At 41.7% G+C, this 16,032-nt stretch overlaps 1 protein-coding gene across 1 annotated transcript; it reads right to left on the reverse strand.

Moving 5' to 3' along the window:
* Nucleotides 1-101: 101 nt before the first annotated feature.
* On the reverse strand, nt 102-15,415 carry sh3rf2 (SH3 domain containing ring finger 2). Its single transcript, XM_070913381.1, has 11 exons — nt 15,341-15,415; nt 14,598-15,030; nt 11,906-12,202; nt 10,416-10,511; nt 8,965-9,366; nt 2,438-2,559; nt 2,102-2,272; nt 1,606-1,880; nt 1,207-1,511; nt 827-1,131; nt 102-701 (listed from the first exon to the last, which is right to left on the reverse strand). Exons 1-11 carry the CDS (start codon nt 15,373-15,375, stop codon nt 521-523), a joined length of 2,622 nt encoding a protein of 873 aa, XP_070769482.1. The 5' UTR covers nt 15,376-15,415; the 3' UTR covers nt 102-520.
* Between the last annotated feature and the right edge of the window lie 617 nt (nt 15,416-16,032).

Consider the following 16,032-nt stretch of genomic DNA (forward strand, 5'->3'; position numbering starts at 1 on the left):
AAGTTTCAAATGCAGGACTTTTGCAATTAAGATATCCCCATTATGGTATTGTTGTTGGATAAAGGATTACACACCTGAAGTAAGACACCAAACTACTAACGTTCAGGAAGTATAGTTTATTACCACATAAGCAGTACAGATATTTTACCTCATAATTTCTCTAAATATATTTAAATATAGTTTGTTTTCTTTGCAGGTTTTGACAAAGGCACTAACCAATGCGTGTAACATGGGTATTAAACAAGGAACAGTCATTAGGTGGGTTTTTGTGCAAAACAGTACATGTGTAACAAACATGCACATACATTGAAGAACACACAATATATGTCTGGAGAATTTAACCACACTCTCATATGCACTCAGGACAAAAAATAAACACCTCCTTCATAGGATTGTCATTTGGCAGTATTAACCTTTGAACCTCAGCACGCATCTTCTTGTTGAGCAAGTCAGTCAAGTCATCAGGCAGTTTGAAAACATGGAATATAGAAATATACACCATTACTGTAGTAGTACACAGTCAGCTGAGCCTCTCGAGGGCTTGAAGAATACTGCTGTGGAATAAGCCGGTATGCCCACTGCTCTCCTGAGTAACCAGAACCCGTCCATCAGGTCGGGGTCTGTGGACGAGGACGAGCTCTCCTTGAAGCAGACTGAGCTCCGAGTCCGTCTGGGCTAAATGCGTTGCGTTCACTCTGTGTCTGGAAAAGAAAAGACCCCAGAAGTTTTTGTCCAGTCAATCAATAAAACATTTTAAGTCTTCTCTGTCTGTCTGACAATCAATCTGCTCTTTATTTTCAAGGACAAACATACAAATCCAACTTACCTGCTGGGGCTGAACTGAGCTGACACAGCTGATAGCGACGGCTGTGAAGATATCAGTTTCTGCGGGTTAGAATTTAGATCTGAGATGGTTGTTTCGAGGCCTTTCCTGAGAATAGGAACTTTTCCTTCTTTGAGGATGATCCCTGGTCCGTCTCTTCCCAGGGTGAGCGATGGGGCCCATACTTCTAACGGAGGGGGGCCGGGGCGGTAGCTGGAGGGAACCTGATTTCCCGACGACCACGAGGAGGTCCGACGTCTTGGAGGAGGGGAGTCTTCCTCTGTGAGGAACCGCACTGACTTTGCCGGCTAGGGGAGTAAAATATTTACTGTGAGGCACATGCAGAACAGTGATCACACCAGAAATCATCAGTATGACATTACCTTGTCTATATTGTTCTTGTGTGAGGCAGGTCTGACTAGGATTGAGTGAGGCCCATTGGAAGGCTGTCTGTCATGCTGAAATGTGGCCTCATGTGAAGTAGTGAAGTCCCTGTCTTTAAAGACTGCAACAGCAGAGGGCGCTGCTGGCTCAGTCATCCAGCCCAGTGGTCTGCCAGAGTTGGACAGGATGCCGCTGTTCTTCTTCCTCTGCAGGGCAGGTGAGTAGCCGGACGCCTGAACTTGTGCAAAGTGCTGTGAGTTGGACGGGACGTTCATATTGGACGTATGGGAGAAATGGTTTGAGCCTGAAAAAACATTTAAAGACAATATTTGACAACCTGGCGAAATCTCTAATTTAATGAAGCAGTTTGAAGATAGATGTGGTTGTTTAACACTCGCCTCTATGGGGGTTAAAGATGCGCCTCACAGTGTCCCAACCTTGTGCAGTCCCATAGAGGGATGGTTTTCCAGCGCCAGTGGATGACATTGCATGCTGTGCTCCATTTGGCATAGATGGGACTTGTCCTGTTGAGTATATCGTTCCATCAGCGTTTACCCTATCAAGAGCAAGGACCACAGCAGGATTCTTGGCAGCTGTGGGTTTCTTTCCAGCAACTGTGTTGTGCTGTGAGGACACATTTGCTGCTTTGGTCTCCAGGAGCCTGGCCGAGGTTCTGCAGTGAGGCAATGAGACACTTTAGTACAAACTGAAGTAACTACTGTATATCACTTGTTTTACAGCAGTAAAAGCACCAGCCTCAGTGTGTTATTACTGTTCCATGGATCATTTAAATGAGTGCATGATGACATGTCATCCTGCCCACGTGAAATTACAGTCTGAATCCAAAAGTCATTTAGCTCCCACTTTCTGCAGTCAGGGATCACAGCCTCTCACCTGAGCACAGGCGAGATGTAGTTGCTGGGCAGAATGCCCACTTTGCCCGTTCTGAGCGATAACCCACGCAGCCAGCCTTCTTTGAACTTTCCGTACACTCCCACCATCTCTCCTTTCCTCAGCTCCAGCTCCTCTGGTCGTCGTGGTTTGTAGGAGTACAGGACGGCACACCTGAGAAGTCACACGGAGGGTTTGTCTTCATTACTACCACACTTTCTACAATATATATCCGCATTATGTTGCGTTTTTTCTAGTTTCTTTTTTCTTTTTCTATATTTCACATTTTGCACCTGTGATCTGACATTCATTAATATAATGTTTAAGGCAGTGACTCACACACTGATGGAGAGCTGCTGCGTGGAGGAGTTTTTGCCGTCTGCAGAGGCAGAGGACATTTGGGGGTTCACCAGTGCCATGGAGATGGTGGGTGGAGTCTCACTGGTCATCTTCTTCTGACTCTGTATTGGGATGGATTCAAAATGAGCATCATGTGGAATGCAAACAGTGATGCGTGGCACATTATTTGAGAACACAATATGAAAACATGCCAGGCTAGCAGTCCTGTCATTCATGGCATACGTGTTGAAATCTTTCAGACCAACAAATACTGTGTGTGTGGGAACCCTCTTTCTAACATTGTCATATTTGTATTTTTAGATTGTTTTTATGTGTGCAAATTAATTGTATATGTGTACTTCTGTTTGCACGCTTGCTTTCCTCAAATGCCCCCTTGAGGGACGAATAAAATAATTTGAATTGAACTGAATAAAATTAGGCACAATTGTTTTGAGCTAAATACTAACATCAGCATGCTAACATGCTTATCTTAAGCGGGTATAATGTTCACTATCTTGGTTTAGCATGCTAGCATTTGCTAACTAGCTCACAACACAAACTACAGCTGAGGCTGATGGGAATGTCATTAGTTCTGCAGGTATCTGGTCAAAAATGAAAGGATTTAAAAAAAGAAATTACAATTTTCACTGGCTGATGGCAATAGATGAAAAGTCAGGAGATTACCAAACTATTTTACTATAACCACCCACATACAATAAAAAAAAAGTAGTTGTTGAGATATTTCAGTCTGGACCAAAGTGGTGGACTGACTTGAGGAATGATTACAGCAAGCAAAAACAGTTTCAAAGGGAATGTGTGTATTATTTTAAGACAGACCATCTTATATCTAATATCTTATATTTAATATCTTATATCCAATATTCCGTCATTTGGTTTTAATGATGGTGGTGGGGAGCACTGTCTACCTAAATTTCCCATAGATGTTCAGTTGGTGACTGCAAACACCACAGCGTTTGATTTACGTCATTTTCGTCTTTATCCAACAAATCAGCGACCCCTCGTGTTCTGTGAGGAAAAATATCTGTGTTCATTACGTTTGCTCATTAATTCAGGCTTTTCCTTTCATTTGTCACCCATCTGAATATAAGATATGATTTGTTGGATTTTCTTTTGAGTCTTAGCTCCAACTTCATCAATACAGAAATTAATACAGTGACAGTAAAAATAATATATATAATGGCCTGGCGGACCTCTTTTTGCATTTTATCTTCATAGATCCAAACTTCTCGTTTTAAAGCTGAGAACTGAGAAATTCTGACAGGCTTGAAGTCGGCAGGCTGTGAGTCAGGCCTGCCACAGACAGTGACTAGCAGGGAGTGACACTGAGGTGTGTCTCACAGCCGTTAACGACTATATGTATGTATGAAGCTTAATCCCTCAGTAATTGCCAAACTGAAGAGGGCCTTTTTTTTTTCCTCACTCATTGTTATCATTACAGAAAGGCAATAATAACTTTCCCAGTGCCACAGTGATGTCTACAGAGGCTTGCTGCTATTTACAGTGCTACCACTCAACTACTGCTTAAAGCATTCATGCTGGCCTATGGGCCTGGGGTTCCCTCTATACAGCATGTGCCTGGATCCTGCAGCTCTACCACCATTAAGCTGCTATGCATTCACACTGTACCTCAGAGAAGCACAAAAGAAGTCATAATTAAGAGGCAGCCATTGCTATAAGCACAGTCTCACTTGTCAAAGGCAGTGCTGTGAGGCAGAAGTAAAGCGAGACAAAGTTATGATATGTCCTTAAGACAAACCAGCCCTTCATCATATAGGAGAGTGGATGGATGAGTGTCACTGTCATCTACAGCTTTTTTGTGTATGTGCCTTACACTGTCTTCTTACACTGAAAGCAGCCATGGCCACTAAATTAAAAATGTTATGTAATGCAACAAGAAACTCCTTTTTTGATGTATTAAATGATTTAGTTCTTTTCATCACTTTGTGTCCTTTTTCTATTTATATTCTCGGTTTGTGTTTTATCAGATACATAGAGACTGCAGTCACGCAACGGCCCAGTTGCAGTGACCCAGCAGTGGCAGTGGCTATATTTACATGGAGAGGGTAATTCTGTGTCTTACATGGTGTAAACGGGTTGATATGCTCCTGCAGCCAGAATCCCTGCCACCATAAATAAATCAGTTAAGAGAATGTCAATGTCCATCTTTTGGTGTTATCCTAGAACAGTCAACCAGCAACCTTTCTTCTCACATAATCAAAGTAAGACAGTTTTGTATGGAGGCTCAAAATGTTAAAAATGAAATACATAAATAAGACATTATTAAATAAATAATCACACAAATAAATATGGATAAAATATATAATCATAGAACTGTGAAACAATCCAATATTTCTAAAACTCATTGTGAAGTTTTCTTCTTCTTTTCACAATAAAAAAACATTTTGCAGTTAATTTATATTACTTAATTCAAGCAGTTTTTACTTCAAATTTTTTCCCAATTACTGTTTTATTTTATAACTGCAGTCTTAGTCTGTCAATCAAGACAAACAGTGCAGAGCCGGTTATGTGATTAGCTGTTTGTTCTGATTGAAAAAAATAATGATAACTGTATGTTATATACTATATTTGTATTAATTCCTATGATTGTTTATTTCATAATGACTAATTTATTTATTGAATTTTGAACACTCTGAGTTGCCATGTTATGACTAAAACTGTCATGCCAACTGACTTTCAATGCATCAGCTGATAACTAGCTTCCTTAGTGATCATTTTAAGAACAAAATTCACCCCTACATGCCCAAACTGTATAAAGGACTCAGAGATGTCTAGTTTTTAATGTTGCCACCTTCGGCAACAAAGAAACAGCCAGCGATATTTCCTGTTGAAAATAGTGGATGAAAACCCCCCCAAATCCCAACTAAAAAGATATATGATAAAGATATGTTTGTAAAGCACAACACTATCAACACTAGCTCATGATGAAAAGACACACAGGATGTCCAATATTTTTTCTTTGAGATGAACACAAAGTGAAATTTGCCAGAATGAATTACTGATGCAAAGGTCCTGCACGCCCACACAGGTGTTTTCAGTTACTCTGGCTAATCAGACCTCAAAATCAGGCTGAAGTTGGGTGTAGCTAAGTTGGGTGTAGCTAAGCTGGGAAGTACCTAAAGTCATCAAACTCTATTAAAAAGCAACATTAGACATGTTCAAGATGAGCCAGGCCTGCACAGTCAGCCACACAACGCATGATAGTTAGATTTCTGTCTGTTTGGATTTCCAAATATTCAAAATACAATAAAAGAAGCTCATCGGTTTTTAATCACTGTGATGTGACACAAAACGTCTGGTAACAAGTGGGATGTGAGGAAAAAACAGACTGAAGATGCAACACTTTGCTGAGTGAATAAAATCTTAATATATTGGACAATTATACGGGATAGGGATCTGATCTAGCAGGAAAGGATTATATGACTTTCTGTGATGTATATTCTGGAATATATTCTGGGCCGATTTAACTGCAGCTTTTTTGCACTTCCACTGACTGCAGCCACCATCTTTTGTCCACTTTCCAGCCGAAGTCAAATTAATCTCAAACACCTACTGATAATGGTGTAACTTGTCTGTCCTACAGGTGCAACAAAGCTAACAGGAAAGTGAGTGAGATGTCAATCAAATGCAGTCTGCACATGCCCACACAGGCTCAAGGAGGTCTAATCAGGCAACAACAGGTGAAAACACCTGTGTAGGTGGACTATGTGGCTTTAAAAGTTTAAACACAATTTATTGTGTATGGTAGGTCTGTAACTAAGGATTATTTTCATTATTGATTAATTTACAGATTATTTTCTTGATTAATCAATGAATCATTTGGTCTTTAAAATGTCAGAAAACAGTGAAAAATGCCTGGACGAAGTCTGAGGTCTGAGGAGTCTTCAGTTTGCTTTTTTTGTCCAACTAACAGTCTAAGACCCAAAGATGTTCACATGTACTATAACATAAGAAAAAGAGATGCTGCCAATCCTCAAATTTGAGAAGATGGAACAAGAGACTGCTTGCTTTAAAAACTTCAAAATCCAGGCTTTTATTTCATCAGTATTGTCAAATCCTCTTCACCTGCCTCAGCAAAACATCCCTGGATCGCTTGCAAGTCCAAAATGCTGCTGCTGAGCTTTTGACCACGTCCTCGAAATGTTTCATGTCACCAATCTTGATTTATCTAAAGGAGAGTTTCCCATCGGACCTCAGATCCGTGGACACCTTTAAAAAGCTGCTTAAGACCCATCTGTTAATACATGCCTGTATGTCATTTTCTATTAATTTCTGTTTATATTGTTTTTACTCTTCCTAAGATTTGTTGCCTTATTTGTGTTATTGTGAAGCACTTTGCGACATTCTGCTCTTGAGAGGTGCTATATATAAAAAAGCTTATTATATAAATAAAACTACTTACTAATCAGATATCACAATAACTGCTGATTAATCAACTAACCATTTCAGCTTGATTATAGTCAATTCACAGTGTAACTAATTGCAGTTAAGCTTTTTGTAAGAGTCATATCAGGTATTTTGGTGTACCACTAAAGTATGATATGGAATTGAACTTTTCTATGTTGCATTTGAAGATGTTTCTGCTTTTGTCTCATTTCCATCCTAAATCTTGCTCTTACATAACGACGCCAATATTCCCACTAATACGCATTGTTTCATCCACCGTTGGTGAGAAGCCGCTTCTCTCTGTGCAACAGTGGAGCTAGAGGTGAGAGCTGATGGGACGCAGCACTAAGAATAGCACACATGCTGGCTTGGTCAGTTGGGAGCGCAGCCTCGGCTTTAGGGACAGAGCTCTCCGCTCCTTTAAAAAGGGAAGTGCGTGGCTTGTCTGCTATTACTGGCCCACTGATGTGAAAATGAGTGTTACCTGCTTAGTGAAGAGGAAGGAGTTTGAAGGCAGGGGAGAGAGGGGTCTGTTATGTAACCAACTTCACCAGTGACTCATCATCATCAGCATGAGAGAGATAAGCAGACACACTGAGGGACTCTCCAAGCCTCCCACTCTCTACATCTATCTCTCATTTTTCCTTCTCCTTCTTCCTACGTCTTGTGTTTTGCCTTTTTTGCAGCTCACACATTTTGTTTTCTGTTTCTCTTCCCAGCTCTACGCCATCTTTTTTCCCGCCAGTATTTCCTCTCACCTTTTCCTCTTCCTGTCTTATCGTTCCCATTTCCTGCTTTTTTTTATCTTGTTCCCAAGTCTTAAGTCTCGTCCACCTCCCTTCCTCTCCCGGTTTTTCTCCAACCTGCATGAGGTTTAGCATTTTTATGCTCTGACATGTATAATTGCAGGGTAGAGCAGTGAAATATGAACTAAATCAAAGGAAATCATTATCTCAGGAGGCAGGGCACTTGGCAGCAGGTTATATTATTAAACCTGGCAGAGGCTTTTATGTTGGAAGTGCACTCAGGCATTAGCTGGCTATGACTTTATGCAGTATTCACAGTATTTTATGACATTGTTTCCAATGCAAATGAATGGCAACATGTCTAGCTGTATATATGAAATTGTTGATATGAAATGTATCCACCCAAACTTTTAAGCTAAAGTCATCAGAAGTAAATGAGTTCATATTCTTTTAGCTTTACCGCAACATGTTATTTTACAGTATTTCTCTCTGATCTCTCTAAACATCATCCATTCATCATCCTGCCATGTGATACAGACTGTCTAAAATATGCAGCAGGTATCAAGTTAGAGGGATTTAACACTTCACCCTGATAGTTTTGAATTCATAGATGTCAAATGCAGCCCTGAAAGAGCCTCAAGTAACATTGAAAAAGCAGTAAAAACGGTCCCTTTCAAGAGTGTTTGTTACACGCACTCTCCTTGTGAGTAATTTAGATGGCATGATTAAATTGGGCCTCTATGTGTTGTACATTTAAACATTTGTTATTCTATCAAACGTTTAATTCAAAGGAGCTTCTTTCTTTTATTTTCCATGCTGTTTTGCCTTTCCAGAAAAAGACAATTACACAACATCCCTCGAGAACTACATCTATATCTGAGCTGAAGAAAGAAAAAGGACACACACCCTATTATTGCTATTCATCTCTGAGGGGAAACCCTGGCTTATGTCCCGGGACTCTTGATTAAAGACCTTTCAAAGTTTCGGTCCACTCACCTCCAGTCTTCACACCTTTCATATCTAGCCCCTTTCCACATCTGTGTTGTCTTAATGAGAGGCACTTAATCATGTGGCGGCCAAAATGAGGGCGATGCCTCTCTCTCATTCATTCCTTAAGCTTAGTGTCACGGTTCCCTCCCTGTAGTCCGGAGGACAACTGGATTCGTTAATGACTCAAATAAAAAACATCAATTATCTACCACCATGCCTTTTTGCAAACCAAATGCTCTCTGCATCACTGCAAACAAAACAAAGCCAGACATGGTTTAGCCCAAAGACTATGAGAAAGAGGGATGTTATAACTTCCTCACATCAGTATAGCATGCGTAAAGGCAGATATGTTGGCACATGACTCACCTGTAACAGGTGCCTGTGTGTAGAGTCAGCGTGGCGTCTCATTCGCTGAGAATTCACTCTCGAGGAGTGAGAGAGGCCGCGGGTGGCAGGTTGCACAGAGAGGCAGTGTGACAGACCCTGATGTTTGAAGCTGTTGAACGTGCTGATGTTGGTCGCCTCTGCTTTGGTAGTCTGATAAAAGTTGGCGCTGCTGGCTGCGGGCTGTTTCCGCTGGTTGGAGAGGGGCGAAGCATTGATGATGGGTGTCTTTGCTGGGACTTCAGGGACTCCGTAATGGGTGGTCCTATTGGATACGTCAGTGGCCTTGTCTTTGCCCTCGCTACCAGTCCGATGGTGAAATTCTGCTGAGTCACTTCCCCTCCGATTCTTTCCCTCTAGCAGTTTGGCAGCCAGTGAGTTTGGCTGTAAGAGATGAAAACATAAAGAGAAATCGGGATAAATCCTTACACAGAGAACAGTCAATCCTCTGTCAGAAAAATCCTCTCCAACTCGCTCCTACCTGCTACTAGCAAATCTGCTCCTGCTGATCAGCGAAATGGCTGTCTAAATACACCCACTTATGACTACTCCACTCACCCCTACAACTTGTTGGGCAGGCAGGCAGGGAGGCAGGCAGACAGGAGCATAAGCACCAGCCAATAAGCCAGGAAGGGTTGACTGGTGCTGAGAGAGGAGCTGCACAGACAGGCAGGCGGACAGACAGACATGGCAGGGTTAATGCTTTCACTCCCCACAGTGATGTGCTGTTATGCCACCCAAGCAGAGAAAGCATTACGGTGTCTTCACGCCTGGCTGCACGACACGAGGAGAGGCAGGCTCAGAGATGAGAAGGGAGAGGAGAAAAGAGGAGGATGAAAGAATAGAGCGCGGAGGTAGAAAAAGACCAAGAGCACCACTGAGGCGGCGCTTCAGGAGGAGACATGGGTGGACAGGAGGCGAAAGGAGGTGTAAGAGGAGGAAAAACTACAGAAAAACATATGACAAGTGAGGGAACTGTATGAAGCACCACATTAACCCCACTGTAGGAACAAATGCAGTTTTCCTCGGCAGGGATGAAGTTAATTCCTGGAGGCAGAAAGTACAGAGGAAAACAAATGACAGTCAGCTAGCTAAGCAAGCTCTGTGAACCTGAGTAAGTCACATAGTCACACACTAATGAGCAGCTGCAGACACAGCAGGACTTCACAGATTAGCTCTCTGCCTCAGCACTTTGCAGCGCAGGAGTGACATTTATGGATGAATCAAAGATTTGAATGAAAATCAAGGTAGCGCCCTGGCAGTGACCTGGAATTAATGACATCCAGCGACGACATCTATGGTCCAATTCATTACAAGAGCTACACCATCAGACCAAAGTGCCAAACGGCAGGTGTCAACCTTGATCACGCTGAAAAGGCCACGAGCCACATTCAAACAATGAAGCACGGGAGAGAGAGCTAAGAGGGACTCACCTCTGTGAACTGCAGAGGACAAATTCCAACTTTCTCCCCGAGCTTGGCTTCAATCCAGTGTTCATCCAGCCGTCTGATGACAGTAAGGATGTCTCCCTGTAAACCAGAATGAGTAACAGACACACAGAGAAAACCAAACTTAGACAAAGTGCGGAAAAGGTGAGACGCAGAGAAGAAGAATAAAACAAAACAGGATGCCAGGTGCTTATAACTGAGTGCGGTCGCCCTGGAGACTGAGCACTCAGCTCAGGATCTCTCCGAGCCCTGCGTTCCTCCTGCAGCATGTGACATCTACTCCCTTTGTGTCTGCAGGCCCAGTCCTTTCTGCAGCCAGCCTCGCTCTAAAAACCATTTGACCATCTGCATTAAAAACTGAAAAAAAAAGAAGAAAAAAGGCGAGTGCGTGTGTGCTTTAATGGAAAGTACTGAGGCCCTTATATAACTGCCTCAGAAATCCTTCAGGGTAACAACCACTGCAGCAGAGGTCTGAGCCTCCAGCTCCACAAGTCTCTCAAAGCAGTGAAAAGAACAAAAAGCAATGATCATTATGTATTAGTACTATTAGGAACTTCCTCTGTTCTATATTATCATAGACTACCAAAAGTCCAAAAACAGTGATGCTAAATGTGTTAAGTGGCCATTTTTCTAATATTTGAGCAGGTGGTAAAGCTAATAAATCAGATATTTGAAATATTATAATGCAGCTCCCTCACTGTTTTCAGAAGTGAGGGATCCAGCCATTAAGCTTTCAGTAAATCAATACATTATTTCGTCCATAAAAAAACGGGCCAAAGTGATGTCTTTACATTCACCAACCAGCCAGAGAGTAATAATTTATTATGAAATCAACCAGCAAAATCAGGCAAACAGGTAAGTATTTTAGAGCTGCAACAATTAGTTAATCAATCTATTAGTCGCTCAACTGGAAATGAATCTGCAACTACTGATAACTTTTTAAAGCAAAAATGGCAAATGTGAATATTTTCTGATTTTCTCCCTCTTCCATGATAGAAAATATCTTTGGCTTTTGGACTGTTCGTCAGACAAAACGAGACATTTGAAGATGGTGACTTTGACTCTTGGCTGCATAAAGAAAATAATAATTGGAAATGAAAATAATAATAAAAAATAATTTTAAAAGGTATTTTTTCTCAATACATGATTTAAATGAGCACTAGCAGCATCCCCATACGTCCTAGCTAGAGTTTCCAGATGCATCTCGTCAAGATCAATTTAATTAGCAGATGATGGCCTAAACAATAGCAACACTCATTACATGCAGTATAATTGAGGTGACCCTTTGCTCTTTCCCCCCGAAGGTTAATGTTTCATTATTCCCTGAAGGTTTCTGTTAAGTGTAATCATTTTCTTTGTGCATTAATTAAAGCGTATGAAGAGTATTTTAAAAGATCAAGTGTGTAGAAAGAAGACTGAACCCAATGAAAAGAAGCTTTTCCTGCTGTGTGTAGTCAATAGTTTGAGAGTCACACCTTGAGGAAGCTGAGACAATATTTACTGTCTTCCAGATTCATCTCTTTGGGGTTAAAGTCGTGCAGTGCCCTGCAGAGAACCGGAGGCTGGGACTGCTGGAGGGGCTGCAGCTGAGGTATCTGGCTGACGGCCTGCAGCGTGCTGCCGGTGACAGACGCGGTGCTACTGTCAGCAGCATTTCCGTGGTGCCAGTTCTCATCCGCTTTGTGTTTGGGGGTGATACCGTTACCAGGCGTGAGGACCAGCTCTCCTGACGAATCACCTCGTGGGTGACGCATCAAGGCTCTGAGAGCAAGCTGAAGAACAGATGAAAATCACATATCAGCTACTGTATGTTCAGATGAAGTGGTGGGTTTATTTTATATGATGATACACATTTATGAAACCAATGTCTTCAAAGAGTTTGGGGCGTTAAGTACTGCATTTTCTGTAACCGTGACAAACTGTGACCAAGTGCTTTGCAGCAGTCACTGGTTAACAAGAGAGACAACAGGCTGAAACATCTGTAAACGTCCAGACGCATGATCTCAGTCAGGATAAGTGACGGCAGTTCAACACACTCTGGTGTTTGTTTTCAGGACATTTGTTAGTAAAAGCACGAGGTGACAAACCTCTGCATGTTCTTAACAGATCGTTTTGTGCTGAGCAGACATTCTGTAAATGTGTGATGTTCTTATCAGGATATGCAGATGTGTTTAATTACAATCCATAAATGTGATCACTGTCATTCACGATTGGCACGATCATAACTAAAGAAACAAATTAACTTGTATTTCATCTCACACTTACTTAGAACACCCAAGATTTCACTGAGCAATACTGCTTAGGAAAATAATGAAGTTGCTTTATATGATAAATTTGAAGAGAGGGTTTCAGGAATTTAAATAATAACATTGAGTCTAATAAATAAATCTAGTTTTCCTTCTCAGTTTCAGGTCTAGGTTACATTTGATCAGGTTGCTCCTCGTAAATGTATCTACAGACAGTGAAATGATGATGGTGGAAGAAATTGCAGAATATTTCATCGTTTGGCACTGGAGGTTTCTGAACGATCATAAACTCACCACTCGGGAACTTGGCTGAGCTGTTTGAACTCCGGTTGAACTCGAGCAACGGATTACAAGTAAACTCTTTGACGCTCTGAACAGTTTATGCACAGGACTACTGAGAAGGCAGCGTGCTCGGTGTTTGTAGCCACCTCAGAGAATAAAACATCAGCCTCAAATGAAAACTGCGTACTGATTTTAGGAACTGTGAAGTACGATCCTCACATCTCTGTCGGGCACAGACCTGCTTCACACAGACAAATGATTTTTAAACATGCACAGAAAAAGTTGCTATTTTGTAATTTTCTCTAAAAATAAAATGAGACTGAACATAAATTTCAATAAGTGTTTTCAGGGTTCTAAAAATGACCTTTTATCATTATCCAGCAGTAATACTGAACAATAATAAGCGTTAGTCCTGGTACAAGTCAGTTTAAGGTATTAAACTACTTATTAATTTACTCCAATGATGATGTCACAACTTGAGTTCTCTTTGTCATCTGTTTTAGTCCTTCATTTGTTAACTTCTGATCTTTAATATTTGAATCTTTGTATGTAACACACTCATTTCTCCCACCCCTTCAGATCTCAGTGTATCTAATCCACTCCTTCTGTCTACTCTTAATTAGTTTGAGATATTCATCTTCTGCATTACTTTTAATTCATCTTTATCCGTCCTTCACCTACTGCCCTGTATAGTAGGTGTTATAATATAAGTTATAATAGAGCTCTCCTCACAGGGAGGACTAGGAGAAGAAGTATTGGGCTTCTTCATGATGCGAGAAACAAATCATCCTCCGTCTTAAATGCACTTGGTAGAGTCATGATAGACACCATTCATACAAGTCAGAGGGGACATTTTGGTGAAGTTTGGTAATTCAGTACACACAAGGCCCTATTCCACAAAGTGCGAAGGAATAAATCAATGAGACATCAAAGGCGAGAAGACAATAAACACCACACGAGGCAAGAGACTGAGATTTCTTCATACTGTTAGTACCGAGAGAGCTCTCCCTTCAACATGTGTGGGTGCATTAGGACGTTGTGGGCAATGTTACAAATCAATGAGCAGGACTGCTTTATGGAAATATTTTTATGATTTTTGCATCAATGTGATAAAGTACTTTGATCTGTCAGGTAATTGATTTGCTGAATTAACCAAAAGCAGACATTAACGTCTGGTAATTTCATCCATTAAAAGGTTTGTCAATAGATTTTCAAGAAAATGTAAAATATCACAATATATATCAATATTGTGATATCAAATGACCGTACATGTACTATTATAGAGGTTATTATCCACATTGCGCACCCCTAGGAGGTCATGTTTACTATCCCAAACAGTTTATGTGTTGAAAAAAAAAAAACGAATGGCTGCCTGGAGGGAGGGAGGTAAACATTTAAATAACTGTAATAAACAGGGGTTCCCATTCACAAAAACTGGTATCTTGGTAACCACTGAGCCAACAAACCAGTCTTTGTTGTAAGAAAGAAAACCCTTTGGCTTGCACACTGTAGTGGTGAAACAGTTACAGTAGGTCATGGCCATCCACAGATTGTGTCACCCAAAGTGGGGACAAGGTTGTTGTAGGTTATATTGCTTGTTCTAGATCTGCAGAGGGTTAGGCGGGGGTCGTGCACTGACCTCATTGTGCCCTTGCTTCTCACTGTGTTGCCTCTCCTGCTGCTGCTGACCTTCCTTGACTGTCAAGCCACCCCTGGCCAAGGGCACTGTGTAGCGGGCTGTCTGTCTGTCCCTGCCGGGCCCCGCTGGGCCCTGGAGCCCCTCCAGGAGCCGCACCAGCAGGAGGTTTGCAGGAAGCTCCTCCACCGTCCTGGCGGGTACAGGAGCGCGACACTCTGGGCAGAGCAGCTGGGAGTGGGCTACCTCCTGCCTCAGCAGGCAGGACATGCAGAAAGTGTGCTGGCAGGGCAGCACCTTGGCTGACACATCCAGCTGCTCGAAACACAGAGGGCACTCCAGCAAGGCCATTAGAGCCAGCTCCTCCATTTTAAAAGGGCCACCTGTCTTTGGGACTAGGGCTTCTGGTACATCTGAAACACTGTAATCCACCATACTGGGAGAGACAAGAATGGAAAGCCAATTCAATGAAAGAAGTTAATTCTACAATGAAAGTGTTACAACATTACTGATCAAAGTCCTCTAGTGTGTAACAACCAATAACACTCGAGGATACCACCATAACATTAGATAAGGAAGGAATTACTAAGACACGCTGTAGTAAACATTACAGGCTGCTTGCTTACAGGTGTCATGTCAGCTCACCTGGCTACACAGGTAAGTCGGCAAAAGGAAATCTCCGCAGGAGACGAAACATCCCCATATTTGTCTCAATAACACCGAGTACAGAAACATTTAGTACTTACACATGCGTCTGCGGACAGCCAGAGAGATACTCCATGAACACGGTCAGGAAATGCGTAACTTTGTCGCCGCCGTCGCCATGACGCAGTGCGCTGAAGACGGAACACTACGACGCAGAACAGGCGCGCGAGCTTTTACATTAGTATCACCGACCAACTCGTGCCAAACATTATGACCACATGAAACCCACCTGTGGAAAATTAGACTAAAAGCAAACTGGTAACAAGGTCTCAGTCACAAGCAGGCTCATTCATCAGGAACTGCATCGGATTTCAGTGTCACGTCCGACTGAGTTTAACCCTTAACAGCTAATCAGCTCTCACATTTACAACAGCGTCAACTTTAACGACAGGAAAATACGGCAATGTGATAAAATAATAATACACATAGGTAAAATAATTATAAAAAATGTTGTGCATTAAAAGACAACAGTTTAGTAATTGCTAAACTAGTTCTTAAATAAGGATTAATTAAAAAAAGTTTTGAAAGGCAGGTTTACTTTCATTAAATACTTCAATTGTTACATTCTGCTCCCTAACCAGTCTGGTACTGGTTTAATAATATTTATATCTCCTTATTTATATAATTGTTCTGTGACTAGCCCCTCTTTTATTGATTCAAATGTGTGGGTAAAAGGGAAAATAAAAGCAGAGCAGTATTCGCAGCTCTGTCATGTGACATGGTCTCCCTCTGC

This window comes from Enoplosus armatus, chromosome 10, assembly GCF_043641665.1.
Source record: "Enoplosus armatus isolate fEnoArm2 chromosome 10, fEnoArm2.hap1, whole genome shotgun sequence".
NCBI classification, from domain to species: domain Eukaryota; kingdom Metazoa; phylum Chordata; class Actinopteri; order Centrarchiformes; family Enoplosidae; genus Enoplosus; species Enoplosus armatus.

Coding starts and splice junctions, on each gene's coding strand:
- sh3rf2 (XM_070913381.1), bottom strand. CDS start 15,375: ATGGAGTATCTCTCTGGCTGTCCGCAGACGCATGT. Junction 12,203..14,597: donor AGAAGCAAGGGCACAATGAG/GTCAGTGCACGA, acceptor TCTGTTCTTCAG/CTTGCTCTCAGAGCCTTGAT. Junction 2,560..8,964: donor CACACAGGCACCTGTTACAG/GTGAGTCATGTG, acceptor ATCCCAATACAG/AGTCAGAAGAAGATGACCAG.